At 29.0% G+C, this 14874-nt stretch overlaps 1 protein-coding gene across 2 annotated transcripts in view; it reads right to left on the bottom strand.

Moving 5' to 3' along the window:
• The window catches only part of LOC111635533 (dual specificity mitogen-activated protein kinase kinase 6-like), a 45065-nt gene extending 31003 nt beyond the window's left edge, over window positions 1-14062 (bottom strand). Inside the window, exons 1-2 of one of the 2 annotated variants that reach the window (XM_023380524.1) lie at window positions 13828-14062; window positions 13676-13743 (exon numbers count right to left, since the gene is read on the bottom strand). In XM_023380524.1, coding sequence (XP_023236292.1) covers window positions 13676-13691 — 16 coding nt within the window. In that variant the 5' untranslated portion in view covers window positions 13692-13743; window positions 13828-14062. The remainder of the gene's footprint in view (window positions 1-13675; window positions 13744-13827) is intronic. The other variant, XM_023380523.1, reaches the window with a different exon arrangement.
• Between the last annotated feature and the right edge of the window lie 812 nt (window positions 14063-14874).

The following is a 14874-nucleotide window of genomic DNA, read 5'->3' as shown; positions in this document are numbered from 1 at the left end:
ATCCTCAGAAAAGTCCATGACCACTCACTGACAACATGGTCACATCACTGTTGTGTGTAAATACTCGTCACTGTGCCGTGCTCAACGTCACTGTCACCAAAATGTTACTGTGCCAGCACGTCACTGTTGTGTGTAAATGGACCCTTATTTTCATTTTGGTTATTTTCTGCAGGATAAAGGCGTACACAGGAAATTACATTACACAAAATATGTTTTATAACATTTGATTGTTATATCTTTTTTGGTTAGTTTATTATCTAGTGTAGTTTTAATTTGAAATTTATTCTAAAAATATTTAACTATTGTCTTCAAATAAAGAATAGGATATAGAATTAAATAAAGAATATAGAAAAGTTTTAGTCCATTTCTAATTGCAACAAAAATAAAAATTTATGTTTATAAAATTTTAATCTATATTTTACATATGCAATTTTTGTATTTTTACAACTTTCATTGTATTAGAATTCATCAGATAATTTACATTAATCTAAAATTTAAGGCTTAGATATAAAAAATAATATGTAACTATTTTTAACTATTATAATTCCTCGTGGATAATCAACAGCAGCATAATCTTGCAGAAAATTGCTGGAATGGAAATAAAACTTTTGCATAATCCACTTCATCATCTTGTGTCTCTGAAGCCACCGTTAAAACCTCTTAAGCTCCACACGTTCAAAATAAAAATGCCTACTGAACGACAGTATCATATTGCTTCATTTCTGTTTTATTTATCAAATAATGTTAATAAAATACAATAAGGAATGTGATGGATGTCCCTGGGCATCCATCAACAAGTGGACTACAAGACATGGATGATTGTTGATGCTAATCAACAGGGCACGGCATTGTAAGGTTACCGGAAGAAACTTGAAGAAACATCAAATTCAGTGCGTCAGAAAACTGAACAATAATGGATTATTATTATAATTCAGAACCATTGAAATATGACTACTTGAAACAAATGTACAAATTGTTGAAAGTTAAATACACAGACTCAGAAATTACTGAACAGAGATTAGCAGAGCAAAGACGATTCATCATTCGAAACAAAGTGTTTAATAATATAGAATTAGAAGAGATAAAACAATCTTGTAAAAAAGGGAAAAAATTGGAAAATAACAACAGAAGAGAGGAAAATTCTCCAATGGAAATACCAAATACCAGGGTAGAAGAGATCAATGTCAAAACAGCAGAGGACTAAGTAGATGATTTGGACCAGTAAGGAAAACAAGAACAGGTCTGCCCTGACGTAGTTCAAGAACTGATCATGAGACAAGAAGAACTTAAGGGAAAAATACTGGATCATATACAATCATCAACTGAGAAACAGACTGCCAGACTTGAAAAATGTGAGCTGAATTCCATCATGAAGGATATTAATAAAGCAGTTGCTGCAATCAACATAGTATCACTGAAAGAATGCAATCAACTCAACAGAAAAGTTAGAGAATAAGGTCTTAAAGAAATTTTAAATCTGCACTACAAAAATATACAGAATTTCTACAAAAAATTAGAAACATCACAATTTCACAAAGCAGTAACTCTTGAAGACAAAACAGTAAACAACATTGATCTGACTAACACAATACATAAAATGCCCAGATATCATTAGGTAGTCTTGGGTTCAGAAAAAGCTGTGTGGTAGTCACTAACGATCTCAGCCAGGATTACGTTGGCAGAACTACATCAAAATGATGACTGACTCATGTATGCTTCTTTGGAAAGACAGAAGAATTTTAAACTGCCACACAAGATCAGGTCATAAATACAAAAAAACTACAGAAAGCACACTTAAAAGACAACATTTATAGATGAAACTTGTAAAAAATTGCACACCAAGCACAAAATTACACAACACATCATATAAGGTTGCAAGCTTTTATCAGAGACAGACTACTTACACTGACATAACCAAATAGCAAACATAATACATCAAAAATTTGCACATAAACTACTACACACTCAGCAACCTTACTACAAATACACACCTCAGATGGTCACAGAAAACAGCATACACAAAATATACTAAGTAAGCTACAATCACACACACAACAATTTATCAGAACAGACCAGAAATCATATTTAGTGATAAACAAAACAATCACATAAATCAGTCATAACTGTACGAAACACCCATAACATAAAATACACACACTGAAAAATTAGTAAATACTTAGAACTTGCTCCCAAAATAAAGTGTTTATGAAGAATGGTTGAGGTATTTGTTGTACTATAGTCAATTTATTACACAGGTGTTATGCTGCATACATTACATCAGTTTTCAGTGTTTTCCAACGTTTTTGGATTAGCAACATACTTTAAGTTTAATAAGACTCCTGTAACACACAATAATTTTTTAAAATGTTAAAATTACCACAATCATAATACACTTTCATACATGTTTTTGTTTATTACAATAGAAATAATTGCATCAACTAGGAACATCATGCAACTTTGTCATATTGTGACAGAATTGAGACTGAGCTGGAAAGAAAGAGGTGGTCCTTGCACTGGGTGGACACGGGGAGACAGGGGCGGACTGGCCATGTGGAAAATGTGGAAAATTCCACATGGGCCGTATACAATTTGGGCCGTTTTTTCTAAATATGTACATAACGTACCGTTTGGTTAAGTTTAATTTTAAAAAATTCATTTATTTTTTTTGTTAAGTAAGGTAAATTTCAATTTTTAGGTATAATATAGGTATATGTGTAGGCCTGTATCATTTTACCCGGCGCTACCCGTATCCGAAGTTAAATTAGTTCGGCCGATCTGAGTCAAACACTACATTAGCTCGATTCGGCCCAAACAGAAAGCATCCTAGGAGAAAAATAATCAAAACTACCTTCTAAACCAGTGTTTCTCAACGGGGGCGATATCGCCCCCATGTGGGCGTTTTTCCATGTTGAGGGGGCGATTAGTAACAATTTATATTTTGGGGGCAAAAAACAATTTTCTGGGCGATATAGTAAAACATTATATTAAGAATAATTAGATATTTTATTCGTTATATCATACAATAATCAAACAAATAACATTATACTAGTGACTAGTCTATTCAATGCAGTATGAATTTGGCGTTAGCCTTGGCCCTCGGCATCGGAATTTTGGAGTGAAGGGGGCGATACTACGTAACGGTTTTATTGAAGGGGGCGATACTACGTTGAAGGGGGCGACGATTCGTTAGAGGTTGAGAAACGCTGTTCTAAACAGAGAAAATTGGTCATTTGTTTACATTGCTAGAAACTGTTCACCACTCCTATGAATCTTAATGCTAAACTATAGAAATGCACGTTATTAGTTTTGTACCTAGCCACCAAAGCAATGATTGTAGTCATAACAAATTTAATGGCCACTTATATTATTTCCTTTATTTTAGGCAAGTAAAAAATGTTATTCAATAATAATTTCTCTGTATTCCAAACGATTTAATTAAAAATAATCTATTTTGTAGTGTGAGGCCGGGACCTCACCCCCTCTCCAATGGGAAACTGGTTGTCGAGCTAAAGCTAATAAATCGATGATTTATTTCGTAAACAGGAACGAGTGTAAGACGATTTAATTGTCGCATTCCCGGACCAAATTCACACGTCCTCGATCTAGATCAGGGAAGGTGGGAGAGAGAGCAACCGGGGAGAGTTCGACTGTCATCTTACAGCGAGTTCAAAGCACATTAGACCAAAATTTACGGGACCATCACTAAATATTCCTGAAAACGCATTTCAAAAATTAAGCAGTATTTTAATACAGTTTAATCCAGTAGCTACTCAACACAATATTATTTCAGAATTGCAACATTTTAAATCGTCATGGAATATTTTAAAGGAAAATGTCAATGAAACTTTTATAAAATTAAACGAAAATGAACATTCTACTGATGATCAAGTAGAAACTAATAAAGATGCGATTTTATCCTCTTACTGCATTGCTTGCAAAAATTGCTCTATTTGTTGTTATAATATATTATTCAGATATAACGTGTTAAGTGGCGCTTATTCTATACTTGGTCAAGCATACAAATATCTGCTATCTATGTCTGTAACACAAGTGTCCGGTGAACAAAGCTTTTCTATGTTAAAATTAATTAAAAGCAGGCTAAGATACTTATAAGTATCTCGCAAGAAAATCTAGAAGCCTTCGTGTTAATGTTAGTGGAGAAAGATTTTTTAAACGAAATACATTCTGATGATGTCATTAATATTATTGCTCAACAAAGCAAACTTCTAAATAAAAAATTAATATTGTACAATATAGACTTGTACTTATTGTAATTTTTGTCAATGTTGTATTTTGAATATATTTAAATATAAATAGAAAAAATACATTTTTTTTTATTTGTGGGCTGGGCTGGGAATAAATTTTCCACACAAAAAATTTAGGGCCAGTCTACTCCTGCGGGGAGATGATCATTGCACCTGCAAGCCACAAAAGAGGAGATCCAAGAACAAAATAATCAGCACTAATTGCTTTGTTCTTGTGTTTTGTTTGTTTTTTTGGGCCCATTTTCTATTAGGTGCATACAATGTCTTCCCCAAATTCTGTTAGGCGCACTCATTTGCATCATGGAGCACAGACATTGTCACTTTGACCTCACTGTATCTAAAAACAAATTCATGGACTCACATTTTTCATTCCTCATCTTAGTTAAATGGAAAATGGTAAGTTTAATCAAAATCAATCAATCAAATTTTGAGAACAAACAATTTTGTAAGCCATACAGAAAAGGCTTTACATACAATGGAATCAAGTATAGTTAAAAAAAAGTTATTTAATAAAATTACCAAAAAGATCCTAATTCTAATGTGATATATGTGCCTATTGTTGTTTGCATAATTTCTTTACTCAGGGACAACTACTTAACAAGAAAATTTTGAATTCTTGTTCTGCAGAAAGTAACATTTACATTTTTTGCCTTTAATTTTGTTCATTGACTAGCAGACCCTGCCACACGTTGTTGTGGCTCAAAATGTATCTATTATAAATGTATAACACTTCCCCCATGGGGGGAGGGATTTTTCGAAAAATCCATTAGTGTACATTTTCTTGACGTACCCTATTAAAACGCAATAAAAAACGTAAAAAACCGCATCTGAAATAGTATAATAGAAGCCAAGTTCTTCACGGTAAGCCTTAATTCTGTCCCTCTCCCCGAGAGGGGAATATCGAAAAATCCCTTTGTAGTGTATATTCTGTTGACGTACCCTATTAAAACGCATATAAATAGAAGCAGAGTTCTTTACGGTAAACCTTAATCCTGTCCATCTCCTGGGGGAGGGAAAGATTTCGACATGTATATTATATAAAAACACGTGCGTATTCGAATGCAGTGTTGTGTCAAAATTTCAAAGGAATCAGTAGGAACAAACGAACATTACATTTTTATTTATATAGATAGATAGATGATGATCCGCTTTAGTTCATTTTCACAGAAAAGCAAACTTAGGGCGTCGTACTCGTAGCATCATCTGTTGGACATAAAAGCCTTAACCTAGATTATATATTTTAATTTATATGAATGTTTAACGGAATAATATACAGCTTATGTCCACCCTGAGGTTCCATTCTAAATATTGGTGAAAGAATTTTTGAAATCGGACGAGAAGTTTAGGAGATTACCTGCTGCAAACAAACTTACAAACATTACCTCTTTATAATATTAGTATAGATGAATATCCCAGTTCACATAAATAGGAAGCAAAGAAAGATAAAATTTCTATGGCTCTTTTTGATATATTTTGGAAATTCAGATGACATTTTTATTCAAAATGCTTGTGTGTTAGTTTTATCAAAATTTATTTTTAAATCTATCATTTTTTTATTTCAATAAGTTGTTCTTCCAATAAAGTTATCATTTGGCTTTAATTGTGAACATCTAAAGAGGAAAGATAATGCTAAATTTTCTCTGTCAGAATTTCAGTTATTAATTTTAAAATTTTGCCATCATATTTGGTTTTTGATTGTAGTGGAAACATTTCTAAGTTGTTTTCTTTTACCTGCTTTTTCACATTGCTAATTTATCTTTAAAAGAATTACTTTTGTCAGTTGATGATAAAATGTTTTCCTGTTTGCCTTAAGTGCTCCAATTGAATTAGTTCAAATAAGCAAACAAGTTTGCCAAAAATGCCATATTTGAAAACTCTGTTGTGCAGGTAATAACTATACTCATTTTGCTCGATTGTAAAATAAATAAATAGCTCTTCTTGTAATTCAAAAAATTTTGCTCAACACCTTGCGATAACCAATGAATTTCAGTGTGCATTAACAATATCAAATGGTCTGTTTCCAAAGCTCCAGAGTTTAGAAAAGATGCAAACTTTCTGTGGTCTACTTTTAATAAAATTGACAATTTTTATTACTTGCTGAAGAGTAATTTGTAAATCATTGACAAGATGTTTAGAAATTAAAGCTTCTTGATGTAAAAAACATTGAGTAGTAATATGATCAGGGTTGTACTCTTTAACCTGGGAAATAAATCCTTTTATTGAACCTGCCATAGATTTTGCTTCTCAATACAAAAACTTGATTTAAATTGGAAATCTTGCATAACTTATTTCAAAAATGTCTTCTCAGTTGTTGTTTTGGGTAATTCTTTACAAAAGAAAAATTCACTGACCATATCACCATTAATTAATAATAATTCTGATGAATGACATTAATTTTGCCTTCCTACTTATATCTGTGGATTCATCAATATAAAGTGCAAATATATCACCAGATTTGAGATGCTATATCACTTGACCTTCAATATCTTCTAATATGTTTTGAATCCACCTACAAATTGTATTATTATAAAGGACAATTTTTTAAATTTCCTTTTCTGCATTGCCTCCTAATTAGGTTTTCATCATAAAATGACAAACTGGTACGATAAGATTTTCAGCAATAGTAAGTGTGTTATTTCTTCTGCAAACTAGCTCATCAACTAAAATGTGTAAAACTACATTCTTGTGTTTTGTCAGCAATTTTAACAATTTTGTAATGGTCTGTGCTTATCTATGTTTTGAATCTAAGAGTCTCTTAAAATATTCATTGAATTTTGTTAACAGATTTGGATGTTTTGTAAATAAATGTTGTTGTAATTTATTAAGAACCACAGAAGTATTAGAAAGTTTTTCATTACAAACAAACAAATTTGCATAGTGCAGTCCTCACCAATCTAAGATGATCCCAGTGCCAAATATTTATCATCATATTTTCATTTGGTAATTTTTGCTTTTTGGCAGATGATGCCACTTTATTATTATTGTCAACATCAGTTTCTTTACTTTCCAATTCTTTTCTAATCAAAAACTTGTCCATTTTATTATCTGTTTGTAAGGAACCAAGTCCGAGCGTTATTTTATTTACTTTTATTTTTGCTTTTTATTATATTTTTGTTTGGGGCTTATGTTTTGTTAAGACAAAGGTTTCCTCACCATTCACCTTAGAAACTTAAAAATAGAAGAGAAACCAAGTCACCAATGAGAGAAAAGCGCCGTAGGAAAAACTTGCGCACACTTGCACTCCCAAGCAGAAAAAAGTAAGTCCACACTGAGAAAAGGGGGGAGACTCCACAAGCACAACTTAGGGACTCGCTAAACCTTAAAAAAATAAAAACATCCCGAAAATTGTCAAAAAGAATAATGTAAAAGGTTAGCGAGTATTGTCGGAAAATAGGCTGCCAGACAAATAGAAAAAGTTTATTGTTAGCAAATAAGTATGTAAATGAGGGGAGTGATCGCATTCAGAGTTGTGACGTCACCTCACAGTATAAAGTTCAAATCTCAAGTGAAGATGGACAAGGTGAGTTTCTGTTAGCAACGAGCATGGTGAGCTTCGTAGCAGCAAACGAGAGAGAGGTGTCCAATAGGATAAAATAGTTCCAAGGCGATTTTGAAGTTATTCGATTTGTGGATCGAAGATTAGAGAAAGTCTTGAGAGTTGAGGAAAAAGGTTCCTAGTATATTGAGGTGACAATTAGGATCTTTAATTCATAAGAATTATTGTATATAAATTAAATCTTTGATTTTGTTAAATTCCAAAGGAAAATAGAATTAAGTTAGAAAATAGATTGATTTGAGTTTTGTCGGGTTGATTCTTATTGATTTTCATTGAATAAATTGTTACTTGATTTTTACTAAATTTTGTGTATAGTTATTATTAGAATTTTTTATTAAATATTTGATTTGTTATTGACAAACTTTATCATTATTTAATTCGGCGCACGCTTAAAGTCCAGGCCTGGCACACTAACGCGAATCCGTGTAAAGTACCCGTTAGGGAACAGCTATTTCTGGCACATAGTCGTGTCGATAATCGTTGTAGAAAGTCAGAAAATAATATAGTACTTTACATGTTTAAAATTTAAAGTAAATTATGGTTGATTTAAAATTTTGATAATGTGGAAGTTAAAATTACAAAGACAAAATTTCACAATTTTACCAATGTACTATAAAAATAAAAAGATATTTGAATCGATGTATAAAGAGCTAGTAAGCCTTAAACATTTATAGAAGCTCCGAAGAGTTGGTACACTGGCATGTTCATAGACACATGCAATTTTTGTGAAAAGACATGCTGATGCCATAAATTTTGCAACAATTGGCATTTTAGCTAATACTTCCTCCTCACTTTGGTTGGCTGGCAGCAAAACAATGAAAGATAAATGAAATTTTTAAAAAGTTTATTCAAAATTCTAAAAAAATACTTAATAGCTCTGCAACACACTTGTACATCAGAGCACACAGGTTAGGAAACATTGCATTACACAAAAGTCTAGAAACATTAGAGCTCCATAATAGTTCATATATGATGTTACAGAAAGCTGCTAAACTAAACACCTGTGACATAGGAAATTCTTAACATAAACAGCACGCAAACAAAATAATATTTCCTGTAATTATGCCTTGACCTTGTTCTGGCATAGCATTAGGCACCAGGTAATAAACTGAGTAGAATACACACAAACAACAACATAATATAATAATAATTTTTTCAGGGTTTATTTTAATATTCAAATAAAAAATAACTTTAATGTTCATAATATGCAATGAAATGAATTTGAGTTGATCACTCAGCTCTTATTTACTGTGGAGAATACTAAGTTTAGTTTACGTAGACATTTGCTAGTAAAGGCAAAAGCAGAATGTGAAAAACTATTTTTGTACAGCAAATTTGATTCTTACTGCCATTTTGCAAAATAAAAACAGTGAAATGAGAAATCTTATGAAAACAGCAGCAAATGTTATTAAAACAATATGACTAATAACAAATTTTTTAATGCTTAATTTGTCCATTTATTTATTAAAAACTTTCAAAAATAATTATAATAATTATGTAAATAAAATTAGACTGTATATAATTCTTAGCTTTTTTAAGAAAACCTCATTTCCAGAAATTCATCATTCTGATTAGTGACTAAATATTTTTCATTATAGAAAAGTTTGTATGTTAAAATTAAATGGGATTTGCATAACAAAAATTTACTGGAAAAGATGTCACTGCCAATATAACATTCATTCATTTCAGTTTTTTTTTTTTTTTACAAAAATTTGCTCTCTCTATGAACTATGCTTAAAATTAAGACATTAATATGATTTCCTAATTAATTTTTTCTCATTTATTTTAATATTTATTATTATTATTGTTGTTGTGCTTATTTAGTAAATAACAGAAATGAAGCAATGTAATTAAAAAAATTGTGTTTTGGCAGCCAATTAATTAAAAAAAAGTGATTTCTTAAGAGATTAAGGTACAGAGTTTTAAATTGTAGTTTTTTAGCTAATTGTTTTTGAAAACTTATAGCCAAAAGTCAAAGATTAGCCAAATCCAAATTGTGACTTCGTAAAATGAAACACATCACTTAACTTAGTATTGCATTATAACTTACACAGAGCTGAAAATTTCACCAAAATATATGGGGGAAATCTTTCCCTAATGGAGGCTGTATTTTTATACTGTTTTAAATCAATTTAAATAAACTGAATTTTTTCTAACCAATCATGAAATTAAAAATTTTCAAACAGTTTAGTTTCTGAATTCAAATTTTAAAATTTTGCAGTCAAAATTTGACAGCCAATCAAAGCATATCTCCAACTTCCAAATATTAAATAAACAGAAATCCAATAAAATCTTTTAGAAATAATTTGACTGCTGATAATGGATAATTTAAATTATGATTATTTATTTGCCTTTTTATTTCTATAAAATTACAAATGCAGTTTCTTTAAAGGGCTTTCCTTTTACTTTTGTGTTCATTTTTTTTATGGCAAATTAGATGATGAAATCTGAGTTGTTGTTGCTATTTGATGAAAAACTACCAGTATTTTAATCCCAAATTCATTCTATGATAATGACTTGATGGATTGTAATGGTCATGTCATCCAATGAATGCCAAGATTTTGTTTTGTTTATCCAATTGCTATTTAGAAAATGATACATTAAAATTATTTCACTGTTGTCTTCCAACTCTATATTATTATTAAATAACTTTTGATTATATGTGATTGCTACTTTTAATTAATGTAAACTGAATTTCTACACTATAATATAAAAATAAAATAAACAAAATTGTAATGGCATCATCGTAAGTTTCAATTTCATTAGAAAAATGGGGGAAAATGTTATTTGTGCAAATAAATGAAACATTGCACAGTGAAGTTAGAGCTAACAATTTAAATGTCCCCTCATGTTCATGGATATTTGGGACCAAGTAATCCTTCATGAACATTGAATTCTCAAACTTTAAGTTTTATTTAATTTGTAATTTATTTCAAGACTACGTATTACTGCTGCTTTAAAAATTTTCAGAAAAATGGATGGTTTTATTAAATAAATACATTGTGCAATGGTTTATAGTGCTGCAAAAGTCATTTTATATAAGCAAAAACATAAAATAGATAAGGAATAATTACTGGAAATATGTTGGCTTCCAAGATACAAATTCAAGTAGGAGTGACTAATAATGTCAATTATAGCATGCATTAAAGCAAGATATGTATATATGTATATATTTAATGATTTCAGGGAAAATTGCAGTGGTAGGTGAATATATCTAATGCACAAAGAATGTTTTTTCACCTTTTCTAAAGATGCTCTTCATGACTTTACACAAAAGAAAAGCTATTTGATAAGTTTTTATTGCAAATTTAGAGGCAGCATATAATCTAATCTATCACATAACCTGAATCAGCTTTCAAATTGCCTGTTTTAAACACAGATAACCATATAATACCATATAATATTACTGGTATACAAGATAAACAAAATATGCAATTACCAACAAACCAGCTTGTATGATAATGACTTGATGGATTGTATGATTAGTTAAATCAAATTTTTGCTGGTTTGTTGGTGATTGCATATTTTGTTTACAGATAACCATAGATTATTTGCACAAAATTATAGTATTCTTTTTTTTGTAAGTATTAATTTTCAATAATCTTTGATATTTGTAATTGTCTAAGATTAACATAAAATTAATCATCAAAATCTTCATTACAAACTTCTGAGATGATAAACATATATTCATTCCCATTTCTATAAAATAGCGAGTATACTGTTTAATTCAATAATATGCACTATATGATATCAATGATTATTAATATATGTACAAATGGTGTGTGTGTTATAGAAATGGAAAAAGAGATAAAAGAATATAAAGACTTAGAACAGTTATTGATTTGAGTAATTGTTAATCTCTTTCTTCACTTCAAATTTTGTTTTTATTTTTTGAAATGAAGAAAGATACTATTTACTTCTGTATTCATACATAATTCTACTAAAAATCCACAATTCGCTCAAATGAAATCATTCAGAAATTAAAATTTTGAAGACAGTAGGAATACAGAAACATTTCATAATTCATAACTATTAACTAATGTCTGAATATAATATTGTATGTATTAGTTTTCATCATTAAGTATTAGTTTTAATATTTAATGCAAAATTATATTATTTAAGTAATAACAATAAATAAATTTGTAGAAATATATTACAAGTAAATCCAATTAACTATAATTATGTAATAAAATAGTTATCTTATTATAAGCATATTTATTCTATTAAAAAACAAAAAAAAAATTATAATTCATTCTGTCATTTCAAACTAGATCAGTTTAAAAGAAATGAGATACTATTTAAACATTATTATTTTAAAAACACAAAAATAAAAATATAATTCCAGTGATTTTTCAGTGCAATAATGTATGTAGTTTTAAATCACAGGAATTGTTTATATTTTGTAATTTAATTCTATTAGTTCTATTATTCTATTAGTATGGGTTACCATAATAGTTGAAGGCAAAATACGAGTAGATTAGCATTAAAAGTACTCATACAGAGAGGCAAAATAAAAGAAATTTCTTCACATTTTTCAATCTAGTAAATGTAGGTAGATAATGTAAAGTTTCAATTTACACTTTCTTTTGGGATAAAATGCAATTTTAAATATATTAAAACTATCTTACCACCTAAACAAGTACTACTGAATTAAAAAAAACCATTATAATGAATGTTTGTGCACATGTTCTCTAAGCAACAAAGCTGTTACATTTGCTTATACATTGTTGCCACCTAGCCAAGAAATACAATAATTATCATAAAAAATTTACCACTTTTTGTCAGATTTAAATCTAAACGGTTACAATTTAACTAATAGCTGCAAGATCAGTCAAAAAGTACGACCATTTTAAAAATTTTTTCGAAGTATGGTACGGACACAGCCTTTAAAGTACAGACTTTAAATACGGATGTACGATAACCCAAATTCTATAGATCTTGGCAAAGCTTTAATTAATAGTGTCTGAATTTACCAGATAAGAATTTTTATTGTCAGAAAAAATAATAAAAATCTTTCATTGTGGAAATTTGTTTTTAAATTCAATATTGGAGCACTTAATTAAAAGTTTTCAAAATATCAATATCTCTAAAATCAAACTAAATATATAATAGGTAAATTCTGTAAAAATCATAAAATATATCAAATAGGTCTAACATTTTAAAATTTCAGGCAGATGAAACTTACTGTTAACAAGTATTGTACATGTAAAATAGACTAATAATATAACATTTAAGATGTTATAATGATAAGAGTTTACATATTTTATCATAACAGATAACTTCAACCTCTGTATACATTTTTATACCTTATCAAATACAAGTTACAGTCTCAGAATTAATATACTGTATATGAATTAACTTAGAAAGAGCTATAATATAAAACATATTTAAAAACATTTATTACTATACAAAAATTTTTTTTTAAATAAAAGTAAATAATTTTTTATATATTATTTTCAAAACTTATAATCGAATGATACTATTTATAGAAAATATGCAGTGGATAAAGTTTTAAGGAATTCAAACTTACTTTCCAAATATTTCAACAAAAAAATATCTAGTACATCATTATTTTCATTACAAGATATAAATATAAATCATGTTATATCATGTTCTTTAAATAAATAATGAATCATTTTGTTAATATTAAAATGAAATGATACTACTTCAATATCATCCTTTTAAACCATTCTTTACATAAAGAAATTGAATTTAAACACTTTATATTGAAAATTTTTTGACAAAATAGATACAGCTTATTAACTTTACACATTAATAAACTATCAAAATTCTTAAAATATATTTATACAAATACAGCTATTATTAAAAAGAATTAATTTTTTTTTTTACTTACCAGCCATGTTTGGCATGAGCTTATGTAATAATCAAACACAATTTACAAGTCCTGGTATAAATTTGTACCTTATGTAACAAAAAAAGAACACAAATTACAAAACATTAAAGGATTTTGAAATATGTAATACATAATTAGAGTTTAAAACTTACAAAATTTAATTAGGCTTAATACCTAATGTCAAAATCAAGACTTCTTTTAGCGTTTTCCATAAAATTTCAGTTTTAAGAAATGTCTAACGCGCTTCGATATAACTTTACCTTTAAATTTATTTCTATAAACTAAAGAATTATTTTCTATTTAACAATTTTGACAAAGTTTAATTTAGAATTTATCCACTACTCCGGCTCAGGTGGTGATTCACATATTCTATTCATCTCCTTCTAGCGGTTAAAATTGATAAATACAAAAATATTTTTATAATTTTAATATATTTTTTTTGAAATTATATGTAGTATATATTTATATTATATACATATATCCCGCATATATATATAATATATGTGTATCGATTAATCTAGATTCGATATCGGTTTTCCAGAGCGGAAGGCTAAAGACCGCCACAAACTAGGCAATGGCGTCGCTTAAGACGTGACGTCAGAGGCAATTTTTATGGTCACGTGACTGTTTTGCCTCGACCATCGGGCTAATCCGATAAGCGTCTAGCTGCAAGGACTTTTTAAACTACAAGGATAGCCAGATCCCGTATATTTGTTAGCATGACCTTGGATCTATGTGACGTCACAACAAGTCCTCTACTTCAACACGACAGACCTTTCAAATAGCAAAATACGATAAAATATTAAGTCATTTCTTAATTAATTATTAAATTACTACTAAATGTAAACTACTGTAGAATTTTCGGATTTAATAAGTGTACTGTACGTCAATAAATTTACAAGTCTTTTGTCTAATATTTATTTAACAAATTAATGAGCTATACTTTTTAATATGTGATTATCTTACTTAACTTTTTAATTTTTTTCGACAATCACCATTTTCAGAAGGCATTCTTTTCAATATTTTATAGTTTTCTTGTTTAAGATTTCTATAATTAATTCTTATTATAGTTCTTAATTTACAAAAATCTTTTATTAAAGTAAAAGGTAAAACTGTTTCCACTAACTAATTCTGTACAACTCCGGGGCCTTTTTTATACGATTCATCGTGATATATTTCGAAATATTTATTCCATTCTA

This window comes from Centruroides sculpturatus, unplaced genomic scaffold (assembly GCF_000671375.1).
Source record: "Centruroides sculpturatus isolate CEXI.00-Female unplaced genomic scaffold, Cexi_2.0 scaffold911, whole genome shotgun sequence".
Classification (NCBI taxonomy): domain Eukaryota; kingdom Metazoa; phylum Arthropoda; class Arachnida; order Scorpiones; family Buthidae; genus Centruroides; species Centruroides sculpturatus.
This window is presented reverse-complemented; position numbering and strand designations above follow the sequence as displayed.